The sequence below is a fragment of the Thunnus albacares genome, chromosome 6 (genome assembly GCF_914725855.1).
Source record: "Thunnus albacares chromosome 6, fThuAlb1.1, whole genome shotgun sequence".
NCBI lineage: Eukaryota > Metazoa > Chordata > Actinopteri > Scombriformes > Scombridae > Thunnus > Thunnus albacares.
In genome coordinates, this window is record NC_058111.1 from 29,155,455 (window position 1) to 29,183,284 (window position 27,830).

General features: G+C 40.0%; 1 protein-coding gene across 1 annotated transcript; it reads left to right on the forward strand.

The window, feature by feature from the left end:
* The first annotated feature begins 74 nt into the window (after positions 1–74).
* pxylp1 (2-phosphoxylose phosphatase 1) lies at positions 75–26,968 on the forward strand. The gene is made up of 6 exons (XM_044354949.1): positions 75–181; positions 1,825–1,965; positions 10,812–11,000; positions 18,010–18,136; positions 24,643–24,782; positions 24,974–26,968. The coding sequence occupies exons 2-6, from the start codon at positions 1,884–1,886 to the stop codon at positions 25,999–26,001; spliced, it is 1,566 nt and encodes a 521-aa protein (XP_044210884.1). The 5' UTR covers positions 75–181; positions 1,825–1,883; the 3' UTR covers positions 26,002–26,968.
* The last annotated feature ends 862 nt before the right edge of the window (positions 26,969–27,830 follow it).

Sequence of the window (27,830 nt, forward strand, 5' to 3'; positions counted from 1 at the left end):
TCATAGCGTATTCATATGATCAATGTTTTATTTAGAGAGTTGTCACAGGAAGTCTTGCTCTGTATCGTGTCTAACTTGACTCCGGTCTTAGGTCTGCGGTCGATCGCACCGGAGACATCGAAGCGGTGGATTCAAGTGTTTCACCGGTTCTCTGTGGATGTGAGACGCTCAGTTTCTGCAGGTAAGAACAACGTGAGAAACGGTGCTGGATGCACCATTTTGTGCATTCACACATATTTACATTTTCTATTTGTTTGGTCGTTTTTTTCTACCGTGGTTGTTGATGTGGCATTTAAATATCGACCCGGTTGCTCGCTCGATGAACAGCAACACAAAGCTAATTTACACATCAACACGACGGTAACTTGTCTCAAGTCCAGCACATAGAAGCAACAAGTAACTATAAATAAAGTTAGAGGAAGTCAAAACTAAATACATGTCATTAGCTATTCGCTGCCTTCGTGTGTAGTGTTCTTCAGTCACTTGGGTTGTTTTAGCCGACATGCAAGATTAATGAGTGTAAGCAGCTAGCTAACCGTTAGCTGGTTAACTGATAACGTTAACTGAGCCTCGTGCAGTTAAACATGGTCCACTTTCCAGCACTTCAGTCTCGTTTTTCTTATTGACAAACGCATGCAGCGTTAAATATGACTTTTGAGTTTTTCAGAATCCGCTCTTGAATTCGGCATTCATAGAAAATGTATGGCAGCATCTCTTTAAACAATATTCCAACGTTCATAACTCGTTCCGTTCGCTATCACCACACTGCTTTGGGACAGAGGTGAATGTAAGATGATATTTCATTTCAATAAGTGTCTTTTTCGGGGGTTATATGTATGCCGAACCAACCAGTGGTACATTTGTATGTGAAAGATAAAAGTCATATTTGATGGCTTAAAACCTTCACCAAAAAAAGTATCACAGCATTAAAGTGCCAGCATTTTGACTGGAGTTTGGTGTGACGCATCCAGAAGCTACAGGTTAGTGTGCGCAGGCAGGTTGATCGGCAGGTTAAGGGGCATATTTGTTGATCCATTTCTGCTTGTTAGTCCATTTCTGCCTGTACCTTGGTTAGACGTAGGCTTGAACACTCTGGGCTGAAAGTATTTTTAGACCGCTTAATGGTAGGGTTTATTGTGTAGGGGTACATTTACTGCAATTTTAGTTTGTTCCTCCCCCATCTTTCATAAAGGTTTCCAAGTCTCTGCCCTTGCACAGACTATTCATGAACATGTATGGCTTTTGGGCTTATGGTGGAAAATGGTACAGACCACCACAGCACTGTATGTGTGTGAGACACTGGACAGCTTAGAGCAAGAATGTGAATCAGGTTTAGCAGTTTGATCTTAATAATTGTATATTTTCATTTGGGTAGGATTATATTAACAGTGTAGTGTTTGCTTCTACTGTTTCTTGAAGACTTGGAAATTGATCCATAATTAATGTGGACCCATTGCATTTGCTACACCACTATTTATACAAAATCACCTGACTTCATAACATCAGTGCAGTGATGTACTGTAGATAAATTCTCCACAGATTGTAGCCTTTATGTTTTTTCCCACACATCAACAAAAAGTTGAAGTATTGAGTCAAGTCCTTGCAACATAAAAGTAATAAAGTATTAAAAACCTATTATGTGCATATAAACACCTCAGACTTTGGCACAAATATTGTCTCTCAGGTTTGCTGCTGTCTCTGTTTTCGTAGTTTTTTTCCATCTGTTACTGTAGAGCCACAGCTGCATCTCCAGTAGAAAAACAAGTTTAAAATTGTTACCACAGTCTATACACTTTTATTGGCTCACTCACTCTTTCTTTCCAGACTACAGGGATGGGCCGTTGTCTGGATGGCTGACGGACGGGGACCTATCACGTGACAAGATGCTGGCTCGTAACCGCTTCCTCCTCCTGGTGGTGGTGGGTGGGGCGGCGCTGGCCATCATCAGTCTCAGCCTCCAGTTCTGTAAGTGCAGAGTGTTTGTTTATTTGTTTGTGCTCTAGTCTGAATGCTTTTACATATCCAGTCTCTCTTTTTCAGATTTGCACTGGAAACAAAACAGTTGTGTTCACTAGAAAAGTTGCATGTTTGTTTTTTTTGCATAAATGAATATCCTCTCCCTGCTTTCCTCTTCAAGAGACCCCATTCATACCAAAACAAAGCCGAATCCCCTATAGACATCCTATAAATATCCAGCACCAACAGCAGGCCTCTGGATGCTCTGAAACGCTCCGAGAATCTGTGACGACACTCTCACATCTGCTTTGGAATGCCTAGGTGTACACAATATGGTGGCTTTTCCTTATTCAAGTCATTGTTTAGCATCTCCTGTAGGTATTGTCTAGACAGTATGTCCCTGCCAGCCAGAGTGAATGCAAGGAAACCACCGCTCAGTAAATGGAGACAGTCTCCTCTGCTCTGGATGTGATATGCAAGTCTCACAGGCGTGAGTGTAAAAAAAAAAACAAAAAAAACAAACCCCAAGCAAAAACCACTAGATAATGAAGCAGTACAAATGGAAATTTGTATGTGGATGTAAAATGTGAAGATTAAGCTATTTTGTGCTGGATTCCTGAAAACTCAATGCAGTAGAAATGTTTTTGGTGATCATAAGCTCGTGTCTGGACAAGCATATAGGATTAGCCTCGCATAAATCACGCTGGCACGCACTCCCAGGATTATAGTGCAATGCGACAGAGGAGCTGGTATCTAGGACTGCATCTTTGCCAAAAATTTCCTGAACTGTCCTTCATCAGCTTTTTAAAAATACCGTCCCCTCAAATGTGTAAGCTTGGGATACTGAACGCTTTTATTTCTTCTTCGTGTCTCCTCCTCTGTTGCTTTAAATGCAGTGTAAGATCAGATGTGTAAAAAAAAAAAAAAAAAAAGAAGGCAGGAGCAAGTAGGCTCCTACTCATGTAGTGTTTACACTCTGAGACCCCCAAGTACACACTCGCCTCCCCAGCCATCACTCACTCCCTCCCTCCCTCCCCCCTCCTCCTCAGCTGGATAATAATGTGTACTTGAGCGTGTAAAAGGAGGTTGTTCTGTAAGTTGTTATTAATGCCTCGCTATCAGACCCACTCTCATCTCCTGCTCTGTAATCTTTGCCTTTATAATAACACTCAGAGGCAGAAAGAGAGGCTATAATGAGTGAAACTACCCCTCTTTCGCTGGAAGTGTGGAGGTATTTGCGTTCATGCCCGTCTTTGAGATTTGACACCATCTTTTATTTTTCTACATCGGGAAACTATGTGATTAGGTGCTTTCGTAATTAAAGGACATTGTTCTTGGGGGGAAGGTTCACTTTCAAAACTGCCCTCGCTTTTGTTTTTGATCAGTAGTACTGTTTGAGAAAAGCTGCTTTCATAATTTATTCATCAAACATAGAGAAGGATTTGAGCCATTATCCAGGAGAAGCATGGGATGAAAGCGTATGGGATTTCGCGTCATGTTTAATAGATGGTGAGCTTCTGTTTTTGTTCCACTTTTCTGCTTTCGCTCACTAGTCTGTTCTTCTCTTAAATAACCTGCGCCACTCTGTACTCTATCCACGCCTGTCTCCGTGCCCGCTCAGTATATCCTGCCTGCTTTTAAGAGATGCCCATCCCAGCCCACGTGCCTATTATTGTTTGTTGACCATTACCCTGAGAGACTGAGTGACAGATGATGATCGATGGTGAAGTAAATGCTTCCCTCTGGCTCCAGGCTACCTCAAATTAAAACCAGGATGGCTGCACACACAGCTGCCAAGGGCACAATCGCCAGACTGACTGACACTTGGGGGACTCCCAGAGGAAAGTGGCGACAGAGCTCAGCGGCACTCCAGAATAAAGAGCAGAGGGGACAACGGCAGGAGAAGGAATTAAAGTGACTGAAACGTAGATAGCAATTGCGGAGCAATAGAAAGGTAGATGCCCCGCGAGGACTGAGAGAGGCTTAAGCCAAATGCTGAAAAGAATTATAATGAAACAAATGAGATGAGGCATGACAGAGAGAGCAAGCAGTCGATTCAGATTTTTGGTGCGTGGTTTCGATCCATAATCAATCAATTTTAAAGTTATTCTATAAATATATTACCTATAATCAATAAATAGAAAGAACAGGTGCTAGTTTACTCCAGTTCTCTGTGTGCCACTGTGTCCCCAGTCCACTAAATTGCAATATGAAACATAACTGGCAGTTAGATGAACTGGTAACTCACTGTCTGACCAGGAAAAAGCAGAGAAAAGTGAGAGTACACAGATTTTTCAAAAATCAATTTAGAAACATGTTACAGTCTTTTAATTATTAATCAATGAATATCTTTTGAAAAACAGAAGTTGGTGTATGTGTTCTGGAGTGAGGAGGGGATAAAAAGGAAGGGATAGCGCTATGCTGTGCAGTTACTAGCATTCTGTCTCCAGCAGTGGTGGATACCCTCTTTGCTGTCTGCTATAATGCTAGTGTAAGGGTGGACTGTGTAAGAGTGCGGGGCTTTTGAAATGAGAAAGATGGAACCCACCAGAGTTGGCGGAAAATTTTGTAAAACATTGCAGTGTGTCGGTTAGTCGGCTGATTTTGAATGAAGGTTTAACAATACTTTGCTTTCATCTCGCAAAACTATTTGAGTTGTTATATTCAAAATGCACCAAAGGTCTCTGAAGATGAACTATAAAATGACTCAGAGAAAAACGATTTTTGGAATCTATTCAGGGTCGTAGACGATGAGAATCATGATACACACCTCAAATAAAACTCTGTTCAGACAGTCTGAAAGCGGTGAGTAATTATTGTGACCTTTCCAGAACAATAATCCATCGACTGGTGTCCTTAAGTGTTAAATGGGCAGAGCTCCAATCTCTTCCAAGCAATTCTTTTCTCCACATTCCTCACATTCTTAACTTGGTACCAGTGTCCATACTCACTGGTGAACCAGAGCCTTCGCCTCTATGCTGGCAGTGACGGAGACAGTGTGCTCTCAGAGAGGGGATGGGAGTGCCACCGAAATCTGCTTCTAATAAAAACACTGCACCAGTGGACAGACTCACAGAATTACACCCCTATTCCATGGTGTTAAATCACAGTGGCACAGCTGGTATTCAACACACATGAGGAAATTAATGACAGAAATAGACTGTGGTGAGGCAGCTGGTTAAGAGATACTTTTTTTCAATTAATTGTTTAGTTTATGAACAAAATAGTGAAAAATACCAATTTCAATATCCTAAAGCACAAGGTTAAGTTGCTTGTTTTGTCTGAACAACAGTCCTAAACCCAATGGAGTTCACTATCACATAAGACCAATCCTCACATCTGAGAAGCTGTAATCAGGCAATGTTTGGTATTTTTGCGTAAAAACGACTGAAACGATTAATCAGTCATTAAAAATTACGATTACATAACTGAATGTTTAACCTCTACTAAAGAAGAACATGTTGTGTGTGTTGTGTGCACTATTACCCACAAAGAAGTGGCGTCACCACCTAGCTCATGTTTTGTTGCAATGTCTCTCACTTACTCATTTCTTGACTCCAGGGGTGTGATGTCACAGAGGCAGGAAATGCTTTGAGGGGGTAAAATAACCATATTCGTCTAGATAGGGACTTTGTACCCTGAATGGAAATACGTGCTGTTTGCATTTGGGTCTGTTCAGTAGCTTGCAACAAACTGATGGATTTTAATGAGATGGGATTTCACTGTGAGGCAGCCAGCTTGCTGCAAATGCATGACAAACAGCATTTAAAGTAGTGCAGAGACTTAACAGAGTGAAACTGTGAAAGGAGGCTGTTCAACACCGACTCATTTCCTCTGTGGTATTTAGGATCGAGTGTCATTTGAATTTGACAGATTCTGATACTGCTTATTGATTCTGGTTCTTATTGATACCCAATGTCAATTCCAAAATGGTAAAAATATCAAATATTCAGATAGCAAATATCTTTATTCTTTTGAGAGTTTACTTTGACTTCTATTGTTTCATTAAAATAAGTAAATTCAAAATCTTATTAACTGAACAGTCGCAAAGCAAATACATACAATAAAAACATATGATCCACAGTCAGTGCATACGTTTTCTTGTGGATGCTGAGGTATTTGACTCTTCAGTTTTCTCTTTGGCTATCTGTTCCTTTATTGCCAAAGAGAAAGGTGTGTCATGACTAGGCTTCTCTGGCTCTACTGGAGGTGCTAGTGCCGGCTGCTGACACACTCGGGCTAGGAGTGGGACTATTTGGAAATAGTTTTCAATTCCCAGTCCTAGTGATATTACACAAAATAGTATGGGTTATTGTAGGAAAGGAAGACTGTGATGCAATCTATATTCTCTGAATGCTGAGCTATTCAGCTAAACATACACTGTGCAGATGTATTATGTAGGGGAAAAAATCCCATCATCCATCAGTTTTCTATTATTCTATAAAAGTAGGTTGTTAGAGTCTATCCCAGCATGCACTGGGTGAGAGACTGTGAACAAGTTGCCAGCACAATCTAACACAATCACTCTCACACTTGGATCTACAGGCAATTTAGAGTTTGAAGTTCACTTAACAAGCATTCATCAGACTGTGGGAGAAAACTAAAACATCTGGAGAACACCGATACGGTGAGAACACACAGGAAGTCTTAGGCTTTTTTGTGAGGTGTTAACTGAGCCGCTGTGCCGCCCTGAAAAAAAAAAGAAGACTCAAATTAAATATCAGATCACACTTGGTATACGCAGATACCCAACATTAAGGGACACGGATCAGCTTTGGGGGCAATCAGGGGCTTATCTGGATATCCCTAGCTTTTGCTGTATTTCCAAGCATTAGTGCTTAATTAAAAGTGCTGAGGAGGATGTTAATCTGTGCTCAGATAAGGTTTGTGTCCCTGTGGATTGTTTCTAAAGCCACATGGCTTTGCCCCCTGTAGTTGTAAATAGTTTTGTTTTTGATTAGTACTCTGTGAGCAAGAGATATGTGTAGCTACTAGGGGTGTGAATCTTTGGGAATCTCACGATTTGATTCCGATTCTTTGGTGTCCTATTCCAAAACTGATTCTTGATTTAATGAATAGTCCAGTTTCTTGCTCCAGTATACTGTGTGCCAAACCATTCACTGGCACCTTAATCCACTGAAATACAATATGAAACATGACTGGCAATTAAGATAAATGGTCTGCAGCCTTTTTATTTTTTTTTAAGAAGTTAACTGCATTAATTAAGGCACTAATTAATTTGAAAGCATCTTACAGTCTCCTGCCTGTGTGAGAATAACAAAGTGAGGGGGAGGTGGAGCACTCCGCTGTGTTGTTATTAACTTCATGTCTCCAGCAGTGGAGAGCAGCCTCTCTGCTGCACTGTTAGCTCCAGGGAAAGACTTCACTGTTCAACACGCTGAGTGGGCGCAGGGTTTCTGAGGTGAAACACACTGAGCGCTGACATATTTTCTTCACTTCAGAGTTGGTTTAAGTTGTTTAATGCTGCAGTGTGTGTGTTTGTTGGTCAGCCGCTCTCATCTCATTTGTTTACAGTCACTGCTGATAGCAGTCTCTGAGTGATGGTGTTCAAAGTTTACAATATACTTCACATTTGTCTCTCAAAGGTATTTATTTAGTCATTAAATAAAAAAATGCTTGCAACCGCTGTCTTCTGTGAAGATGAATTAGAAGATAACTCTAGCGTGTGCTTGCTGTAGACTGACCGGGTGCTGCTCTGTCCTCACAGTTGAGTTCCATCAACATCATATTATTAACTAACATATAGAAAATTGATTTTTGACATTCGTGAACTGATGCAGAATTGTCCGAATCTTTTCCTCCACCCCTAGTAGCTACGTTTCTGTGCATCTGACATAAAGGTGGGATGTAAGAAGATCTGCTACACCGCAGGCTGCCATGCCCCCCACCCACCCACCCACCCCACCCCACAACACAGTACGTAGTCTGTGTCAATCTTTGTTGCACCTTTTTAGTTTTTACCACAGTGCTACTGGTACAGAACACTTTGGAGGCAGGTAATCGTGGACATATTTTCGTAATTTCAGGCCAAACCACATTCTGTAAGTACCTGTTCACCCCCTGATCATTGCGGTGCGATAGCTGTGTACATTTTTGAGTCTGAACACACTCCTCGCTTATGCCTTTGGGTAAGGTAATGTTGTTGAGTCGAGCTGTGTATGTGTATAATGATGGGTTGACACAGAGGTGGAAGATTTTAATAGGGTGTGCTGTGTTTAGCTCTGTATTTGTGAGTATGGATGGTGCATGTTTGTGTGTGTGTGTATAGATGTGGAGTGTTAGACCATTTAATGAGTGTCAAACTCACTTCTCACCTTTTGTTGGAGGCAGTCTGACAGCCTCCTGCTGCGTTTGAGAGATCTACAGTTGGTGGATTGGAAGTTGGAAACACATTTTAAGTCTGGTTACTCAAGCCACATTCAGCGTGGGTGTATGAATTCATGAAATCGTGTGTGTGTGTTACAGTATGCTCTATGTACCATTGCTGTGTATGCGCTCGGTAATGTTGGGCAGCCAGTTACAAAAGCCCCATTGTGTAGGTGCCTGTGACTGAGCTGGCCTCCGAAAGTTTGGTTAGTTCAGGCAGGCGTGTGCGTGTGTGTGTGTGTGTGTGTGTGTGGATGGGTAGGTGGGGGTGGCAGTGTATGGGGCACAGAGCGTAGAGGGGTACAGGTTGTGGTAATGAATGGGCTCCAGTATGTGCGGCTGGACCTCAAGCTACCGTGCAGTCGTCAAAATGGTCTCCGCTGTCGCTGCACACCTTCTCTTCCTCCTCATCACTGGTGAGTTTGTCGAGAAATCTTCATATAAAAATTCAGGTCTCTTTAATAAAGACCTAATTACTTAGCATCCAGAAATAGAGACGATCCTCATCTGGATTTTACCACTTGACTTCACTTGAAAGATATTTTGCTGTGCCACTAAATGTGGAGCGCCAACTAAAAGAATGTGGTTGGACTTTTGTTTTTGTTGGTCTTGCATGGAATGTATTTTCTGATTTCACAAGGCAAACATGATGAAGTTTTGTTAAATATGAAGTTTGCTTCCCTCAATCTCTTGAACTGTTCTTAGATATTAAATGAATAGTCATGATTGAGAATTAGCATAAAATGTCAGTTTACTTCCATTTCCAAATCGTTTCAACAGCTTGTGCCTGAAGAGTTTCAGTGTGTCAGCTGCTCAGATGAAATGCAATAATATAAGGTCTCACTGTCGAAGGGAAAAAGTGAGATTTAGCTGTAGAAATGAGCGTCTGGATCCTCCTTTTAGATGTCGGCTGCCTGACTGAGTCAGACAGCCGGGTTTCAGTTTACACCGAAAATGTCTCAGAAACACTCTTTGTAGTTGTTTTTCTAGTTATATAACATGAAAAAATGTCATGCAACAGCATCTGCATTGTCTGGTGCTCCAGGTTGGTTCAGATACAGTCCCTGTTATAGAGCTTCAACTAACAATGATGTCAGGTAATAGGAAAAAATGACCGTCACAGTTTCCTGTTGCCAAGATGACATCAATTTACAACAAATCCACACATGTGAGAAGCTAAAGTCAGTGAATGTTTGGCATTTTTGTTTTCATAAAAGGCTTACACAATTATTATTGAATTTTTCTCAGTACATTTTGCCGACGGACTAATGGATTTTTCCACATTCTTTTTCAGCACTTAGCAGCTTCCCACAGCAATTTATAGAAAAGGTGCCCCACCTCGCCTAAAATTAAGAGAGCCAGTGCTCATGTCAGAAGAAAAATGTGATTAATTGATCGATCACGTTGCATGTTGCAATGTTGAGGGGGGGAAAAAGAAAAGTTTCAGGACACAGAGATAAAAACTGTCACAATCAGGTGCTGATGTGTGGCAAAAAAAACTCACTGCAGGTCAAACATAAGGCTGAAGTCAGTAGATCGATTACAAACTGTTTTTGATGTTCCTCTAAACCCTTTTAATTTTGCACTTCTCCCTCTCAGGAGTAATACGTTTGAAAATGAAAATAATTCTGACACAGTGTTCTCAAACTCTCTTAACATAATACATGTGACAGTTAATCAAATGAAAACAAGATCCCGGGAGCAAACTGAAGTGCATATTTGCACAAAATATCTGGTCTGCCACACTGTGGACTTTGTGAATCGGGCTGGAGCGAAGAGGAAGTGGAAAACTGTGTTTGTGACTGTGTGAATGCTAGAGAAAGACAGTATGCACACCACGTATACAGTCACACTCAGAGTAGATGACTTAAGTTTTGAGGTTGTCTAGAAATGAGAAACCATTAGTTCTTTGTGTGTCATGACCAAGCAGGCAGGGGCCTCTCTCTCTCTCTGTCTCTACAGCAGCATGTAATATTTGCACAGTTGACTTGCCAGCTTGGATTTCTAATGCGTGTGTGTGACATAAGTAGGATTTGGGTATCTGTCTTGCCAAAGGGGCATGTGGGTTCAACTTCTTTTTCTCCAGAATTGGAGCTTTGTGAATGGGCCTTCCAGTTCCCACAATACCTCTGCTCCTATTGGACCCTTTCTCCCAGGGGTCACAGGTCACTGGTGTCCAGGCAACATGCTGGTAGCAGTGAGGGGTTTTGGGGTACAGAGCTGTTGACATGGAGATGAACTGAGAAAGAATTGGTTTTCTCCAATTTGGTTTTGCTGTCACTGCTCTGTCAGTTGGTCTTTTCTTGTTTCCAGTTATGAATTGCTGCCTGTAAAAGTTTCTTGAATCTATACATTTAGCAGTCTCTTGTCTCTCTTTTCCCCCTCTTTATTCCATGACTTGGCATCCTATCTTTATCTCTTTTTCACTTGCTGAATCTCTCTCCTTCTGTCGTTCTCTCTTCCTACAGTGAACCTGATCCCCACCACTCCCATAGTGGAGGAGCGACCTTTCCAGGCCGCTGATGGAGGTGTCGGGGTGGCTCAGGGGAAGAGCAGAAAGCGAGTGTTCCCGGTGCCTCATACCCAGCAGCCCAACCCCATATCTGAGGCCTACGGCTACTGCAACACCCCCAACCGCACCGAACAAGCTTGGGAGGGTGAGACCTGCACACTGACACGCAAAATCTTACCAGTGTAACTGAAGAGTGCGAGCCAGTGGTTATTTCTTGTTTTTCTGAAAGACTTATTCTGAACTGATTTGAGACCCGCAATAGCTGATGGAATCACTAAATTATTATTTTCAAAAAGTGTCACAGTTTCAGAGCATTAAAAACAAATTTAGACCAGATGGTGTGCTGAAGCTCTTGGCGTTCACAGCACAGACCTAATTTTGCCTTTTAGAAATTACCTGGTAAAAAACATAACACAGATCTGAGATGTATTGTTGACAATAAATGCACGAATGAATGAGAGAAAATGGTTTTGTCGGAAGAAAAGACAAACAGCGGAACAGAGAGCGAACAATGCCAAATGGAAGGAAGTGTGGCTGGAGAAAATCTTCCAGTCTGCGCACAAGAACTTCTAAAGCAGTTTGCTGGTGTTAAAGAATCATTTGAACAAAAGCTTGATGCCTTGAGCGAAAATATGAAGAGTCTGAAAAAGACTTCCGAGCCCTGATTAACAGAGTGGTAATACAGAACAGTGAATTGGCCATTTAGAGGACCTCCAAGATACTCTCACTAAAACGACCCGAGATCTCTCCAAAATAGTGCAACAGTTAAAAACTAAAGTCCTGGAATCCCCGGGCAGAAGGAATAAGCTGGTGTTTGTGGGTTTAAAGGAGGGCCTGTTGGAGTCTTCCGAGCCTCTTAAAGAAATGGCAACAGTCCTCCCATACACATTAGATCTAGATGAGTCAGACCAGGTACCAGAGGTGGAGCGGCAGCATAGAATCCTGTAGTCCATGTTGTTATTAAGACTATAGATCTGTGAGTGCTGGTGTTTTGCTTGTTTTGATCCTTGCCACAATAGTGCACCCGATACTTTATTCAAGATTTGGAGCTGTGCGTGCAACTACTGTTCACTTATTACAAAGTAGTCCTGATATTATGATGTATCTACCTTCCTTGTCAGGAATGACTTCAGGGGTTTGAATGAGGTAGTTTTAGCAATCAAGATACTGACACCTCTAGAGGCTCTATTACTGGAGGCAGAAAAAAAAACTTGCTCCACCCACCTCTCTTTTAATTTTACAGATTCATCTTCATTCAAGTGAGATTCTTGTATCATAGCTATGTCACATACCAGGTATTTCAAATGTGAAAGTATTTTATAATGTTTAACTTTGTTTGATAATCCATTGACATTCCATGATATCATCTTAATAATAATCAATCCCACGTTTCACATAATTCATTTTACAAGTGACTCCCAAACTCATTTCAATCAGTTTACACTGTTCCTCTGACGTTACCATAACACAGCATAAACACAACACAGACAACACATAATATAGGGACTCATTCTGCGTCCTCTGTCCATGATCCAAGAGTGACTCGTCACTCTAGCACTGCCAGACCTCGCATCAATTTTAATTTCAATATTTATCCGTTATTCTCCCTGGAATAAGAAACAGCAGAAATTGTTCATATTTGTCCAGCGTTGATAATGAGGAAAAGAAAGAAAAGATTAACAGCAAATTATAGACTTTAGGTTCCCGTTGTAGATCAAATCAATTCACTGACCTGTAGTCCATATTGTTATTAACCAAAAGCGGTTGAGACATGTTTTAGCAGGTCTTGATGCACCTCTTCAGGAGTTTTTCCCCACCCAGTGTCACCAGTAGTCTGGATGGGTAAAGCAGGCCAAAGCATATATTTGCATCCCAGGGCATCTTTTTCAGATCTGAATAAGCGGCACGTTGCTGTTGTATCTCCACTGGAAGATCCAAGAATATGTAGAAAAGTTTTCTGTTTTCTGTTTTCCTTTAACCCTGTCTTTGACCTTGGTGCTTTGAGTATGTGTTGTTGGTCTCTCCACTTCAGCATGCGGACAATGTACAGTCTTGGTGGTTGCGATGGCCCCGGTTGCAGGATTATTATTATATACTTTAATACTTTTATTGTGGACTAGCTGAAACGCATTTGTTTTTGTCCACAATAAATAAAAAGACTATAGATCTGTGAGTGCAAGTGTTTTGCTTCTTTGTAATAAGAAAATGGTGCTCTCCAATAGCCATATTCCTATCACTGAGCAAGCTAATTTTTTGACAAAATTGAGTGTTCTATTATTAAGGTTCTCGGACATTCCAATATTAATTGGTGGAGATTTCAATGTAGCAGCTCAGCCAAGTGTTGACCGGTCCAAACAGCCTTTGCCAACTGACGGCACACTTACACAAGATCAAACATATAAAACTAGTTCAAAACTTACTAAAGGAAGTTATATGAATCAGAGTCATTTTAATTTAAAGCAATTTGTTTTACTAGTATATGTGTAACCTTGGTTAAAGATGCAGACAAAAATGAACTAGAGGAATGTATTACAGATACAGAGGTAAAATTGGCTATAAAATGTCTGTCTAACAGTAAGACACCCGGAGAAGACAGATTTAGTATTGAGTTCCACAGATGTTTTCAGGATGTATTGACTCCTTTTCTTACAATGTTATATAATGATATTATAATGTCTCAATCAACGCCTGTCAGCATGCGAAGACCCGTAAATTCAAAAATACCAAAGCCTGGCAAAGATCATATGCAGTCTGCTTAGCAATGACTTCAAGTTTTTTTTGCTAAAATACTTGCAATGTGTCTTAAAAGAGTGATTCCCTCTTTGGTCCGTTTTTATCAAGTGGGATTTGTAAAAGTCCATGATTCCTCAAGTAACATGAGAAGGCTCTTTCACATAATGCACAGAGCTGCTTCACCTCAGCATTCAGCGGTCATGCTATCACTGGATGCTGAAAAAGCATTGGACAGGATTGAATGGCCATATTTATTTCATACTTTAGGAAGATATGGCTTTGGACCTATATGTATGCAATGGATTCGGGTGCTTTATTACAAACCACTTGCCTGTGTTAAAACAAATGGAATTGTGTCTTCATCCTTTCAGCTAACTTGATCAGCAAGGTTGTCCAGTCTCACCAGTAATTTTTATTTTGGCATTAAAACCTCTGCCAAGTGTTATTAGAGCTAACCAACAAATAAGCAGTATTAATAAAAATGGATTTTTTTTTTTAAATAAATGCATATGCAGATGATATGTTATTAACAAATCCAACAATCTCAGTGCCACACTTATTTAAGCTGATAAATGAGTTGGGCAACCTTTCGGGATATAAAGTAAATTAGAACAAAAGTGAAATGACTCACCTGCATGACTGTTCCAGCACATCTTGCTACATAGTTTGGAAGAAAGAGAGAGTGAAATCTTGGTATTAATATAACTTTCCCTATTGACAAGACATTTGAGATAAATGGTCCTAAGAAGATCTTACCAGATGGGTAACACATCCGCTATATTTGTGGGGCAGAGCAGAGTAATAAATAAAATGAATGTTTTCCTAGACTGTTTTTTATGATATCTTTGATTCCACTTACATTTCCTGAATGTTGGTTTAAAGAAATTAAAAAGCTTTTTACAGTGTTTCTTCGGGGGAATAAAAAAACAAGAATCTGTTTCAATAAACTTACAGAGCATAGAAATAAAGAGGGGTTAGGGATACTGGAAATATATACATATTATTTGGCCCTTAATGGCAAATAACCCATGCTCTGGACCTATCAGGAACAGTGTGAGGTCAGAAGCTGGATATGACTGGAACAGAAAATTGTTGATGAGAGTAAGATCAAATATCCCTTTCTTCTTTGTGGTATTGTACAAAGGTCAATACAAACATTAAGAAGCCCAGTTATTAGTTTTTCATGTGAAATTGCAAAGATAATCCAAAAGAAATGTGCAATCAATGGATTGGTGTTGCCTTCATGGCCATTATGGGAGAACCCATTATTCACTGCTGGAGGGAAGACTCTTATTAGTCTCTTATTGTTATTATTACTTTGCTGCCTGTATTATTATTATTAATATTATTAAAGTGGAAAAGTCATAATGTTAGGAATTTGGGCCAAATTATAAAGCAGATTCATCAAGCTTATAGCTAATTTTGACCTTAATAATTTGTGTTTTCTGCTGTATATACAACTGAAATCTATACTGCAGAAACTCATCTCAAGGTACTATACTGGCCTCAGATAAAGATAAGAATAATAAATTGAAAGAGATAGTAACAAATACAGACACAGTATCTAAACTTAAGAGACTTATATTTCTCTCCTCCTGTAGTGCCATGGATAAAATTAAATTACAACGGGAAGGTGATCTGGGAAAACACCTCCCACTAGAACAATACTATAATGGACACTATAATGCAATATGCAAATTACTCATCAAAATGTTTTGGATATAAACTTATACAGATGAAGATTTTATATATACATAAGCTGAATAAAATGAATCCTAATATGTGAGACCTATGTTGGCATGGCTGTGGAGATAGGGGAACTTTAATACATATGTTGCCCAGAAATAAGACAATTTTGGGTAGGAGTCCAAAATATGTTGTGTTTAATATTAAATGTGGATGTATTACTATATCCAGAAGTGTGTTTGATAGGAGTTAAAGTGGATGGATTGAAATCTACAGTGACACATTGCCTGATAACATTAGTATTCCTTTCTGTGAAAAAGGTCATTCTTATGAATTGGAAAGTAAGGAAATCAAACAAATTTCAGTGTTTGAATTACTAGCTAAAGGTAATGATAATGATAGAAGTGCAGCCTCAGCCCTGCAGGGGCTTTATAGAGGTAATGGCTGAGATGGACCATGGACACTTATAAAAGAGACATAAATAAATAATTAAAAAAAGACACATTTAGTTTAAGAAGTGTTTTGACTGTACAAGATATAAAGCCAGTAAAATAAATAGAAACCTGAACCTTGTATGTAGAATGGAGAAGTCCTGTCAAGAGGGATTGGTGATGCAAGTATATCATATTTATATCTTTTTGTTTATAATCTCTGGCATACTGTTCTTATGTTGTGTATTTGTGTTTTCTGTATGTGGTCTTTTGTAATCATAAAATGTAAATTAAAAAAACAAATAGACCAGTTCTCCTGCTGCTAGAGTGATGGACAGTATGTAAATACTTAATATAGTATTCATTTCAGGACTTGGGGGATGTGTTTGCAGATTGCATCATCCATAATACTGCAGTGCTTTCTCTCTAAAGCACAGTACTGTGGAGACCCAGGCGACCATTCAAATGTCCTTCACCGCCTGAGACAAGTTGTACCAGCCACCGCCAATTAAACCTATGCCTTCTTTTAGATTTTGATTAGAAGTTATTGAAAATCAATCACGAACCATTGTTTTTTTTCAGGTGGGTTTAGTTTCCTTGTGACATGCTCATTTGTCCTGGTCTCTCCTGTCTTCTTAATTTAATGTTAAACACACACTCACAGCCCAGAGTCCATTCTTTGCAATCACAGACAATGAACGCTTGATGTTTCTTGAGTGCTGCTGCTAAGGTGGCATGATTTTCTAAATAAACATTTCATTTTATAAGAATTGATGTGCATAAATTCCCCTGTATTTGGTTGATGTATTGAGTTGAGCACCTTCTCTGCAAGTCGATAGTTGTGATGTAGATTTGATGGAATCCAGCAGAACTACAGTAGGACTATTACATTGTTAAAAGACGTGTTCACAACTTCAAAATCAAAGTTTATCTTAAAACAATAGTCAGGTGCCCAAATGAACATTGAAACATGTTTTTCTTGCCATAATCACTCCTCCTTTTCATACTGACCATTAGACAATCTACTGACAATGTAAGTGAATGTAAGGGACAAAATCCACAAGCCTCCTTCTGTGCAAAAATGTATTTAAAAGTTTACCTGAAGCTAATATGAAACATCAGCTGTCCAAATTAGTCAAATCTAGTAGATATATTTCAGTCTTTTTAATGCCAAAGTCCCTCTTTTTGTTACTATACTTCCACCGTAGTTCAACAGGAAACACTGTCTGAGGAAACACAAAGAGGGAATTTGATTCTAAAAAGTAAATGTGGCAGATATCCACTTGATATGACTGACTCAGCCTCATATAAGCTTCAGATCAACTTAGAAATACGTTTTTGCAAAAAATGACTGTGTGGACACATTTTGGCCCCCATCATTGTGTACACTCGCTCAGTAAGTTGTATTAGATCCTCCAGAATATCCTCTATACAAGATTGTACCATACCATCTCGTCGCACTGCATTTGGGCAGTCAGCTTTCTGTGTGAAAGCCACAAATCAGTGGAATGCCCTACCTGATGATATGAAGAACTGTAGTTTTATCAATGCATTCAAGACCAAACTAAAAAAATCAACTAAAGACCAATCAGCTGTGTGACCACTGACTCTAGTTTACATTATTCAATTTTAATTAACATTGTGGGTGTATGTGATGTTGTGTGTAGCTTTGTATTTTGTATGATGTGTTGTTTGTGGGGTTTTTTGTTTGTTTGTTTGTTTTTGTTTTTTTTTTCGCTTTGTACTGTTTGTTGTTGTATGTTTTGATTATAATGGACTATGGATGCAAATTAGCTTCAAGCTAACTCCGGTGCAGTGCATCATTTATGCTTAATACTGCACACTGTCCTGTTCAATAAATCAAATCAAATCAATTACTTACATTGAAAGTGCATTTGCATACATGAAATGATGCTTAAAGATCAGAAAAAGAACTGTGAAGAACAGAAATTTGAATCTTTTGGTGTAACACCAGCACACAAGTGTAGTGCAGCAGCCCACACATGGTTGCACTCACTATGAAAATCCAGTCACCAGAGGCTTCTCTGAAACATAGGGACCAAAAAGGATTCATGACTTATTGACACACTGAGGAAGACAGAGAGATGTTGTCATTATTATAACCATTTCTGACCAATAGCTCTGTTCTACAGTCTACATTTGACCTTAGGTGACTTGAAAATCTCTTAACATTCATTCGCTACACTGAGCAAAGTGAATCATGTTAATAATGTGGGATACATGCGTTTATAGACGGATAATGATGGTGGTCATCATATAGATTGATTGAGTCTTCTCTTGCAGGTCACAGTCCTGCCGACTACAAACTGCTGTCTGTGCAGGTGATGATTCGCCATGGTGACCGCTATCCACTCTACTCCATCCCCAAGACCAAGCGGCCTGCCATCGACTGCACCCTTTCTGTTAACAGGTACACACACACACACACGTTTCATACATGTAGCAGTCAGAGAAATGTTCTCTCCATTTGTTCTTGTTTTCCTTCAGCTGTTCTGAAGAGGCTGAACATGTTGAAAGGGATCTTTAGTGACTGATTACTTTGCCGTGTACACCCCGAAACGTGTTGTTTTTGAGAATGATGTGGACATTATCAAAGTGACTGAAGTGTAGCAGAGTGAAAAAAATCATAAAAATACAAATTCTTTGCAAGATCTGGCAAAGAGGAACACTTGCAATGGTGCAGTGCCTGAGAGAGCTCAGGAAAATGCCTGCCAAAGAGGACAAAACACAAGCAAATGAAGAGAACATCACCACCACTTAAACAACACATATGTCACATAAATAAAATGCTGCAAATAAATAAGACACAAGCAAATTGCAACATATGTGGCATTAAGAAAAACAAGCAAATAAAGAAACAATTCAAGTGTAAGTTATACCTTACAGTATAATGTAATCCAATACAATGACCCTGGAATAGAATGTACCATTGTGAAGCTTATAGTGTTCACTTTTTCTGTGAGGCTCTGTTCAGCATCTAGTTGATGCTCAATGGTCTATTTTTCAGTCCAAAATTTAATTGCATACTTAAGGTTTATTTTACAGGGATGACACCAAATGATGCAAATGAGCCAGTTACTCTAGAAGGAGATTTTTCCTCTGTAGTCCCTGAGGTCCTTAAGGTGTGAGATGATAAAAGGCACCCTACAAATCAAATCAAAATACAGCACACATAACAGAATACAGACAAAAATGAGTGTTATAACCCTAGACAATATAAATGAAAATAAAAAGACACACAAAACAACAGACAAATATGTACATGAATGCATTGAAAGGCATTCTTACACATGCACGGCTTCATGCCCACAGTTTTAATTAAACCAGGTCAGAGAAAAGAGTATTGAAGCTGGCTTCTTGAGCAGCGACTCTCTCCCAGCTGTGAGTTCTGGCCACCTCTGTCTAATGCCTGATGGAAAGTTGGTGGGTGCACACCCAGTGAGAGAGTAAGACACTGATAGAGCCCACCAATTACTGCAGCAGCCTTTGATATCCTTCTACAAAGACTGCTGGGTTGATAACTGTCAGAAAATGAGCTCAGTGTGTTCAAGAGAAAATGGTTGTAGATACCTTTTTGTGAGTTATTTGTGAACGCTAATCAATTAATATGTATTACATTTGAAATCTCAGGACCTGGATAGGCATTGAATATTCAGCTCCAGTGAAGAAGATATATTTCTTTGTCTTTTAACTCTGTGTGTTATTGCATGTGTCAGCTGTGGCGGGTGGGTTTGGTTTGCTACATCTGTTCTGCTGCGCTTTGGTGCGGATGGATACACGCACATAAACACACATATTTGCATGCTCTCAGACAACATGCTCATGGCCATGCTCTCAGAGCAGCTCTGGTAAGGCAGAAATGTGGGTGGAAAATACACACACACACACAAATTAATATCATTATCTCTTATTCATTATTCTTCTTGTCTGTATCTTTCTGTAACTGTTATCACTTTCTCTGTGCTCAGGCAGGCTCTGCTGCTCTTTCAAGGGGGCTAGATGAGAGTCCCTGATAGGATGTTATTAAAAGCCGATGTACTTCAGCTTCAGAAGATGTCTGAAATCAGCACTTTCACACCCAGTTTCTCTGTGCACTGTTTACTTCCATTTATGTGAACTCTGATCATACATACAGATGTACTATCATAGTATGCACTTAACAACACACACTTAAAGCTGGAGTGCAGTGCTGTTACATGTAAACGAACGTCCGTTACATTCAAGCCCTTGTCAAACGACTTCACACAATGCTGATTAAGCCTATCACCGCCAGATAAATCTCTGTATTTTGCAGTTTACAGAGTTTTTAAATCTGGCATCTGTGGTGGCATTCCTGTGCTGGCGCACCGGTGGTGATGCGTTTGACGTTAACCAGCAATGACTGTTTTGCCGGAGCTGAAAGGCGCCCATAGAGCATGCGCACCAGAGACTTCCGCCGGCCGAGCTGGCCAACCTCCACTTTAGCCCTTGCGAACTTGAGGGATAAAATAATTTAATTGTGCGACTTTTCAAAAGGATCAAATTCAACAATTTATCCGCTGTTTTACAGCCGCAACAGTAGCGACGGGAACCGGCTCATGCATGGACTCATAGAACTGGCGTTACATCCAGTATTTACTCTCACTGCCAGAAGGGGGAGACACAAGTTCCGTACTGCAGGTTTAACACGTCAACATTTTTTGACTGAAAATTTAACTTGGTATTGACGTGTGCACCCAGAATCCTCTTGGATGCTTTATTTTAACCATATGGTCAATAAATTCCCTGTAACCAATCCCCTTTTTCTGGGTTGTGTACCTGAGTTCAGATTTAGCCAATTACTTAATGGATTTCACTGCTGCCACATCAGCTTTGCACATCTGGACAGAGCGGCTTGGCTGTAATCTTTGGCACAGTGGACACACAGTTGCATTTCAGATTGATATGACGCACTTGATCTGACCATGTACATTTGATTATTAGATATTTTAGATACCCTTGATCTTTGATCTTGAGCTGAAAGTAGGTCATCCAGCACACAAGCCTCTTATGATGGAGGTCGGATTCCATTTAGAAAATGACAGAAACTGAATTGAAACTGAAAGATAAGAGCTTTTTACTGCCTCAAAAGTAAAATTTTAAGTAAAGAATAAAACTTGGATCAAGAATATATGAAACTGATACTGTGGTGACTGTCAGACTTGCAATAACAGAATGAATATTTTTGGTCATGGTATGTTTGGATTTATCTTGGTAGGAAGGGTTAGTTCCTCATTATTAAACCAATTGAATTAAAAGCCAAATCTAACGTGCAAAGATACAATGACGTGCATAATGTCATTACAAGAGAGCAAGACTGTAATTCTTACCCCACTGCAATGGCAAAATGCACAGACAGAATCCATCCAACATCGTGATTCATAATGAGGAGACAGAAAGCAGAGGTGACATGAGCAAACTTATTTTCATCATCCAGGGACCTTTTAAATAATGCACATATGATATAAAAGGATTGAAATATAAAACTATAATCCCATGCTAAAATTTCATATTCTGCATTCAACATTTTACATTGTTTAGCAATGTCATTTGTAGTGTTTTGTACATATCAGATATGTCTGCTTATTCTGCATCATTATATTTTACAGGAACAGAAGGATCCCAGTATGATTACACTGTTCCTCTTATGATGTTCAGAATACTAAGATGCTAATTGTTAATAGCATCTTGGTATTGTTGTCATGCACAGTGCTAAAGAACAGGATCGAGTCTAGCATGTGAAATGCTCCGGATGAGCAGACAATACACAAGTATCAACACATGCTAAATTCACTGAGAACCACCTCTTCAACCAGAAAGGAGGAACCGAGCAGGGAAATGTGGAACCTGGTGTGACCTGAGGTTGCACCGAAAACATGACCATGTGGCCGCCTACTCTTGTTTCATAGGAATAAGAATTCCACATCTTTTATTCATTAAACAACAGGAAGCCTTACTTTGTGTGGGGGAAAAAAAAAAATCCACAGTGCACATTTCACCATCATTAGAAGGAGGTGTTGATGCTCATGTCTTCCTTTTTGTAATGACTCCTGAACTTTGATGTCAAGCTTTCATTCTCATCTTCATCACCTTGTGCCAAACACTTCTCCCTCCCACATCTCTCTCCCTGTTTCGACACAGCAATCTTGCGTCTGGGATTTAGTACAATATTTATCTTTAGGGCAGAGTCAAGTTTCGAGTAGGATGAAGAAACAAGCAGAGAAAAACTCTTTGTGTAGAGAAAAGGCTTGATGTTACTAAGATACCATTATGAGGCTGCATGATTGTAAGTGTGTTTGAATTATTTGTGTTTAGAATGTACTTGATATGCAGGGAGAGAACTTTAAAAGCCTATTTTATATTTCCGTATGTCCTAGTAATTATGCAGGTAGTTCTGTTTTTATTTAGACCAGGGTGTAATTACAAGGATGTCTGTGTGTTTGTGTGGGTGCGCACGTGTGTGTGCGCGCTGGCACCAGCTTGCCGACCCACTGTCTCCGTCTGCGGTTAACTGAGCTCTCTTCAGCGAGTATCGTCTCCACCCTATTTCCTCTTCCTCCTCCACCAGTACAGCCTTTGTCAAGGTTTTTTTGTTTTTCCATCACCGCTTGTCGTTCTGTTCCAGTCATCCCATTTACTTTCATTTTAGTCAAGCACACACTCATTTCCTCTTCTGTTTATTTATTCCTCTCTCTCATTTATCCTGCCTCTCTTTCCTCATCTGTCCATCCCTTCCTCGCTAATCTCTTCCCCTGCCCTATCCAGTGATAATAATCCCTGCTTAATGTAATTGGACTCTGTAATCTTTGGTTAGAAACAATCAGCCTAATAGACAGCCTGGCTGGCTCTTTGTCCACACTAGTCGTCCATCTACTGACATCCAGTCCCCCACTGTAGCCAATTAAATCTAGATTGTCCCAAACTTCCCACAGCCAACTGATTTGCCGAGGGCAGAGCTGAATAGAGTACGAATGAGCATACTATCTCACTCGTTTCTGCAGTCCCATGTGCTGTGTGGTTGAATATATTATTATGTAAGTGAATAATAAAGTGTGATAATTCAGAGAGAGGCGGGTGGATAGATGGTGACAACAGCTGCTGATGCAACGTGACAAACAAAAGGAAATAAAGCCTTCAAAAACAGAAAATGTAGGCTAGTGTTTTCAAACACATGCACATCAGAGAAGTGCATTGAAGCTAACGTCCTTTTACTTTTTATTTGGACCAAAAAAAAATGGAGATTCTGTTGCAAAAGCTGCAGCTGTGTGATTGTTTATAATGTAGTTGTTGGCTTTAGATGCCAGATTATGTTTACTGGTCAGTCACACAAATCATGAGTTTTTTATGGTATGTTCATGATCCAGCCCCATGATCACTATGGAAACCGTGTGTCTGCACGTCCACGGATGCCCCCTCCAGACTGGCTTCTTTAATCTGAGTGAGCTGAGCTGCAGCTCCCACAGATTTGTTATATTAAACTGTAATCTTCAATCATCTCTAATCTATCAGATCACCCACTGCTCCTCTTGCTGCCCTCATCCCTGTGTGTGCCAGAGTGTGAGTGTGTGTTTGTGCTTGCATGTGTATATATGAGTGTGAGTCCCATGGCAACAAAGTCTTTCATCTTTTTATATCCACATCTCCCACATACCCACCCACACATATTGAACAGTGCTGTAGCCCCGCAGTGTTGTGTTAGAGAGACATCTGGTGGTGGATGCTGGGAGTAAGTTTCACATGCTGTCAAATAGTGAATATATAAAGATCCTGTTGAAAGTGAAACATTTAGGTGATAAATCCATAAGTCAAAAGGACAGAAAAATAATAATTGAATTAATTTTTCAAGCAAAAAGCCAAATATTCCCTAGTTTCAATCTCCCAATTGTGAGTATTTTGCTGTTTTTTTTTTTTTGTCTTATGTGGAAATAAGTTGAATATCTTTGGGTTTTGGAGTGTTAGTTGGACAAAACATTTGATTACACCACCTTGGGGTTTTCACAATTTTCTGTAGTTTACAAGTTTTCTGTATACTAAAAATAAATACGCCATTGACCTTCCTTGTGTTTTTGATGTTCAGTACTATTGTACAATCACTGTATTTGTCATAGGGCTACAAATAATTGTTTTCATTACTTTTTGAAAAATCATTGAATTGTTTTGTGTTTTAAATGATAGAAAATCATGAAAAGTCCGAGGTGATGTCTTAAATCTGTTTGTCTTCCCAACAGTGCAAAGCTGTGGGACGACAAAAGATATCAAGTTTACAATGATATAAAACAGACAAAAGCTGCACATCTTCACATTTGAGAAGCTGGAATCAGCACATTTTAACTTCATTAGATAAAAACCAGAAACCAGTTTCGTAATATGACAAGAGGTTTGTGGGTGATGCATGAAAATACACAGCTTAATTGTGTGATTCTGCTCAAGTGAAGTGTCTTGGTCACAACAGTGTTAGAGAGCAATAAAACTTCATAAAATGTTTTTGGGTCTCATTCCATCAGCATGTTCCTCAAAATATGATTTATTTGTTGCCATGAGATTTGACACATGGGCTTCATGTGCCTACAGACAATAAAACAGCTGCTGTAACTGCTTCACTGAAGCAAACTGTAGTCCTGCTCTTTAGTGTATGTGGAGCTGTGTGATGGTATCTTCTGGGCCTTAACACATTAGAAAAAGTTGTAAAAACAAATGTTTGCCTCTGTGTAGCACATTAGTTTTCATAATTGTATAGGTTGAAGTGGATTATTGTTCAAATACAGTATAACTTTTAGTTAATGTTACCATCAGAGAAGCTACAGCCATAACAGCAGAAATGAATCTTGCAGCTTCTTTCTGCTGGTTTAGAATGCTAATGAGGCTGTGTGTTCTTTCTAACTCCCTCACCAACCATAGGAAGCCTTCCCACTCCCTGCTGAACTCCTTTATCACTCACATGGGTCAGGGAGGACGTGGCCACTGGGAGTCCCCTTTGAGCTCTGTCCCCCGCCTGCCCAACCACAGTGCCTGTGAGATGGGAGAGCTCACACAGACAGGTAGGCAAGGAACATTTCACTACAGAGACCAGACACCACAATACAGAGATCTCACCCAACTAAAACTCAACTTTCACAGCTTTCATAACAAGTTAATGTCTCATGTCAAGCATTAGAGCCTAGTGTCATTCTTGACATTCTTCTGATAGTCATGCAAACTCATGCAAATCTCAACTTCAACCTTTTTCCAGGTGTGGTGCAGCACCTGCGCAACGGGCAGCTACTCCAGCAAGCCTACAAGCGCCACAATCTCCTCCCCTCCAATTGGTCGCCCCGCCAGTTGTGGGTGGAGACCACAGGTAAGAGCCGCACTCTTCAGAGTGGACTGGCCTTCCTCTACGGTTTCCACACTGACTTTGATTGGACAAAGCTGACCGTGCATCACCAGTGGAGCACGTTGTTCTGTGGCTCGGCCTGCGACTGCCCCGCCAGGAACAGATACCTGGAGGAGGAGCAGAGGAGGCAGTATCGGCTCAGAGTGGCCGATATGGAACTGGAGAGGACTTACGCCGATATGGCGCGCACTTTGGGTCTGCCCACCCGCCAGCTCCGAGCTGCAAACCCCATTGACTCTCTGCTGTGCCACCTGTGCCACGGCCTTTCTTTCCCATGCGTTCCCATGGCAGATACTGGTAGTGGTGGGTGTCTGACAATGGCACAGTTTGCTGTGATTCGTCGGCAGCAGCTAGATGACGAGATGGATCGGAGAAGAGCAGGACTGTACCATAAATACGCCATTCTGGCTATGTACCCTTACCTCAACCGAACAGCCACCAAGATGGAGCGAGTCGCCAAGGGCAATGAGGCTGGCCGGCAACCGCGAGCAGGAGGTGAAGAGGTGTTCACCCTCTCCTCAGCTCATGACGTCACCATGGCCCCCTTGTTGAGCGCCCTGGGACTAGAGGAGGCCAGGTTCCCACGATTTGCAGCAAGAGTGGTCTTTGAACTGTGGAAGAGTCCCCCAATGACTCAAGGACAGTCAAAGAAGAGAGCTGGCAAAGCTGAGAAGTCAAAGGCGAAAGATGGGGAACTGTTCATCAGGGTACTGTACAACGGCGAGGATGTGACATTTCACACCACCTTCTGTCGCTCCCATGACCGCCACGCCAGCCAGCCACTGTGTCCTCTGAAGAACTTCTTGTCTTTTGTCAGGAGAGACATGTTCAGTGTTGTCAATGCTACTTCCTACCAGGAGGCCTGCTACAGACGCCCTGGTTGACAGATGGAGGGGAGGGTGTTTGAGTAAGGGCGCAGCATTAAGAGTTGACAGATGGTTGTATTTTCCTTGTTTTTTTTTTTTTTTTAAGTTGTTTTCCACTTTTAAAGATGTTGCACTTTTATGCTGCTCATAGTGTCTTAAAACGCCACATCTTTTTTTACATGTAGTTTTTAACATTGCTGAGCACAAACTTGAGTGGCAAACACCTACTGTATATCATATCTTGGTCAGAAGTTTTCATGGGCTCAATGTTTAAATTATATGGTATCAACACTTACACCTAACCTCAGCTTCTAACCTGAGAGCTTCTTCAAAATTCTGTTTTGAATATTGTATATTTTCTCAAACATATTTGTATGGTATAAATAATTCAAGGGAAGCTGTATGGCACTTAGCCACTTTATTCCTACATTCCATAATACCATGGAATATTAAAACTCCACTATTCCCAAATGCCTGCTAGAAAAGGGAATATTGAAGCTGGAAATACTGTGCTGGATTAATCATTCTTGGGAAATATTTTGTATATAATAATCTTTTCAATGAAAAATCTACATTGGGCTAGTTTGGGCCATTACTCAATAAGTTTAACTCATTTGTCACTTAGCATTTCTTTCAGTATGAATGTTTATTCATTGCTGTAGCTCTGTTAGGCTTATTTATCTGTTTTTCTCCCTTCAGTTTCTAAAAATCTACTGCGGTACTTTGACAGTGACAAGTGATATCATTTTTGTTTCTTTTTTAATATTGATTTTAATTTTTCTTTTTAAGGGATGTGACACTGTTGTTAGACCATTCCACTACAGTATATGAGACAATATCAATTGGTGATATAACCAATAACATTCCACTTTTTGTTTTGTTTTTTTTTGCTTGAAGGATACTGAATCTGTAAGTGGTTCATTCTCAACAGACCTTTATACTGTAAAGCACATATGGAGTAAAATAAATACTCTCATGTTGTCATTGTCTTTGTCGCAGTAGTATTTTATAACAGTTGTGATTGGTTTGTTGATCAATTGTTTCCTGCTTATATTTTGGTATGAAAAATGTGACCTAAAGAATCCCACAAGTCCATATAAAGTATATGACTACATGGTATATTTATGTATAAATGACTGAACGCTGAAGTGAACAATTCTCAATGGGTATCTCTTACAATACTCTACCACTAGGTGGCACATGAGTTCCACACAACTCATCCTCTGTGGCCCATCTGCTACTATCAGTTATCCACTTTGTCAACAGTGCTGCAGGGACTGAGCAGATAGTCAATACGTTTAGATAAATGTAAAAACCTTGAGTGCCTATTCCCAAACACTAGACAAGTCATGTGTCATCATCATTAGGGACATAATAAAACACTGACAAGATATCAATTGTACAGCTCATTTTCAAAAGTGCTTCAGCATGCCTGCCTTGTTTTTTTCCTCTTTCAAAATCCTCAGAATCAAGAGAGTATTGACTAGAAAAACGCAATAACAAGGGTGAGTTGGGTAAATTACATTTGCAATATATGGACATTATATTTGTCATTGCAGTACGGGGCTATTTGCTAGTGAATAAAAGGGTATGCAATTGATGTTGTGGATAGATTATAAATGTCATCAGCTTTAGCAAGAGTTTTCATTTTGTTACGCTATAAGCTGCACAAACATGTCAGATTTTGATGAAGTTGTGACATTAGTGAATTGTATGAATTTAAGGAGCTTATAATGAAGACTTGCCACAGTGTAATATATGTTTTCGAGTATTCACATAATTTAATTGTTTGACAGAAGTGACACTGGTATTAAAATGGTGTCAAGTATGAAAATATTTGAATACCA

What these genes read in the sequence shown, in the direction of transcription:
- pxylp1 (XM_044354949.1), top strand. Translation starts at nt 1,884, where the DNA reads ATGCTGGCTCGTAACCGCTTCCTCCTCCTGGTGGTGGTGGGTGGGGCG. An exon ending in CACCGAACAAGCTTGGGAGG is followed by an intron (nt 11,001 to 18,009) that starts GTGAGACCTGCA and finishes CTTCTCTTGCAG; the next exon opens with GTCACAGTCCTGCCGACTAC. An exon ending in TGCACCCTTTCTGTTAACAG is followed by an intron (nt 18,137 to 24,642) that starts GTACACACACAC and finishes CACCAACCATAG; the next exon opens with GAAGCCTTCCCACTCCCTGC.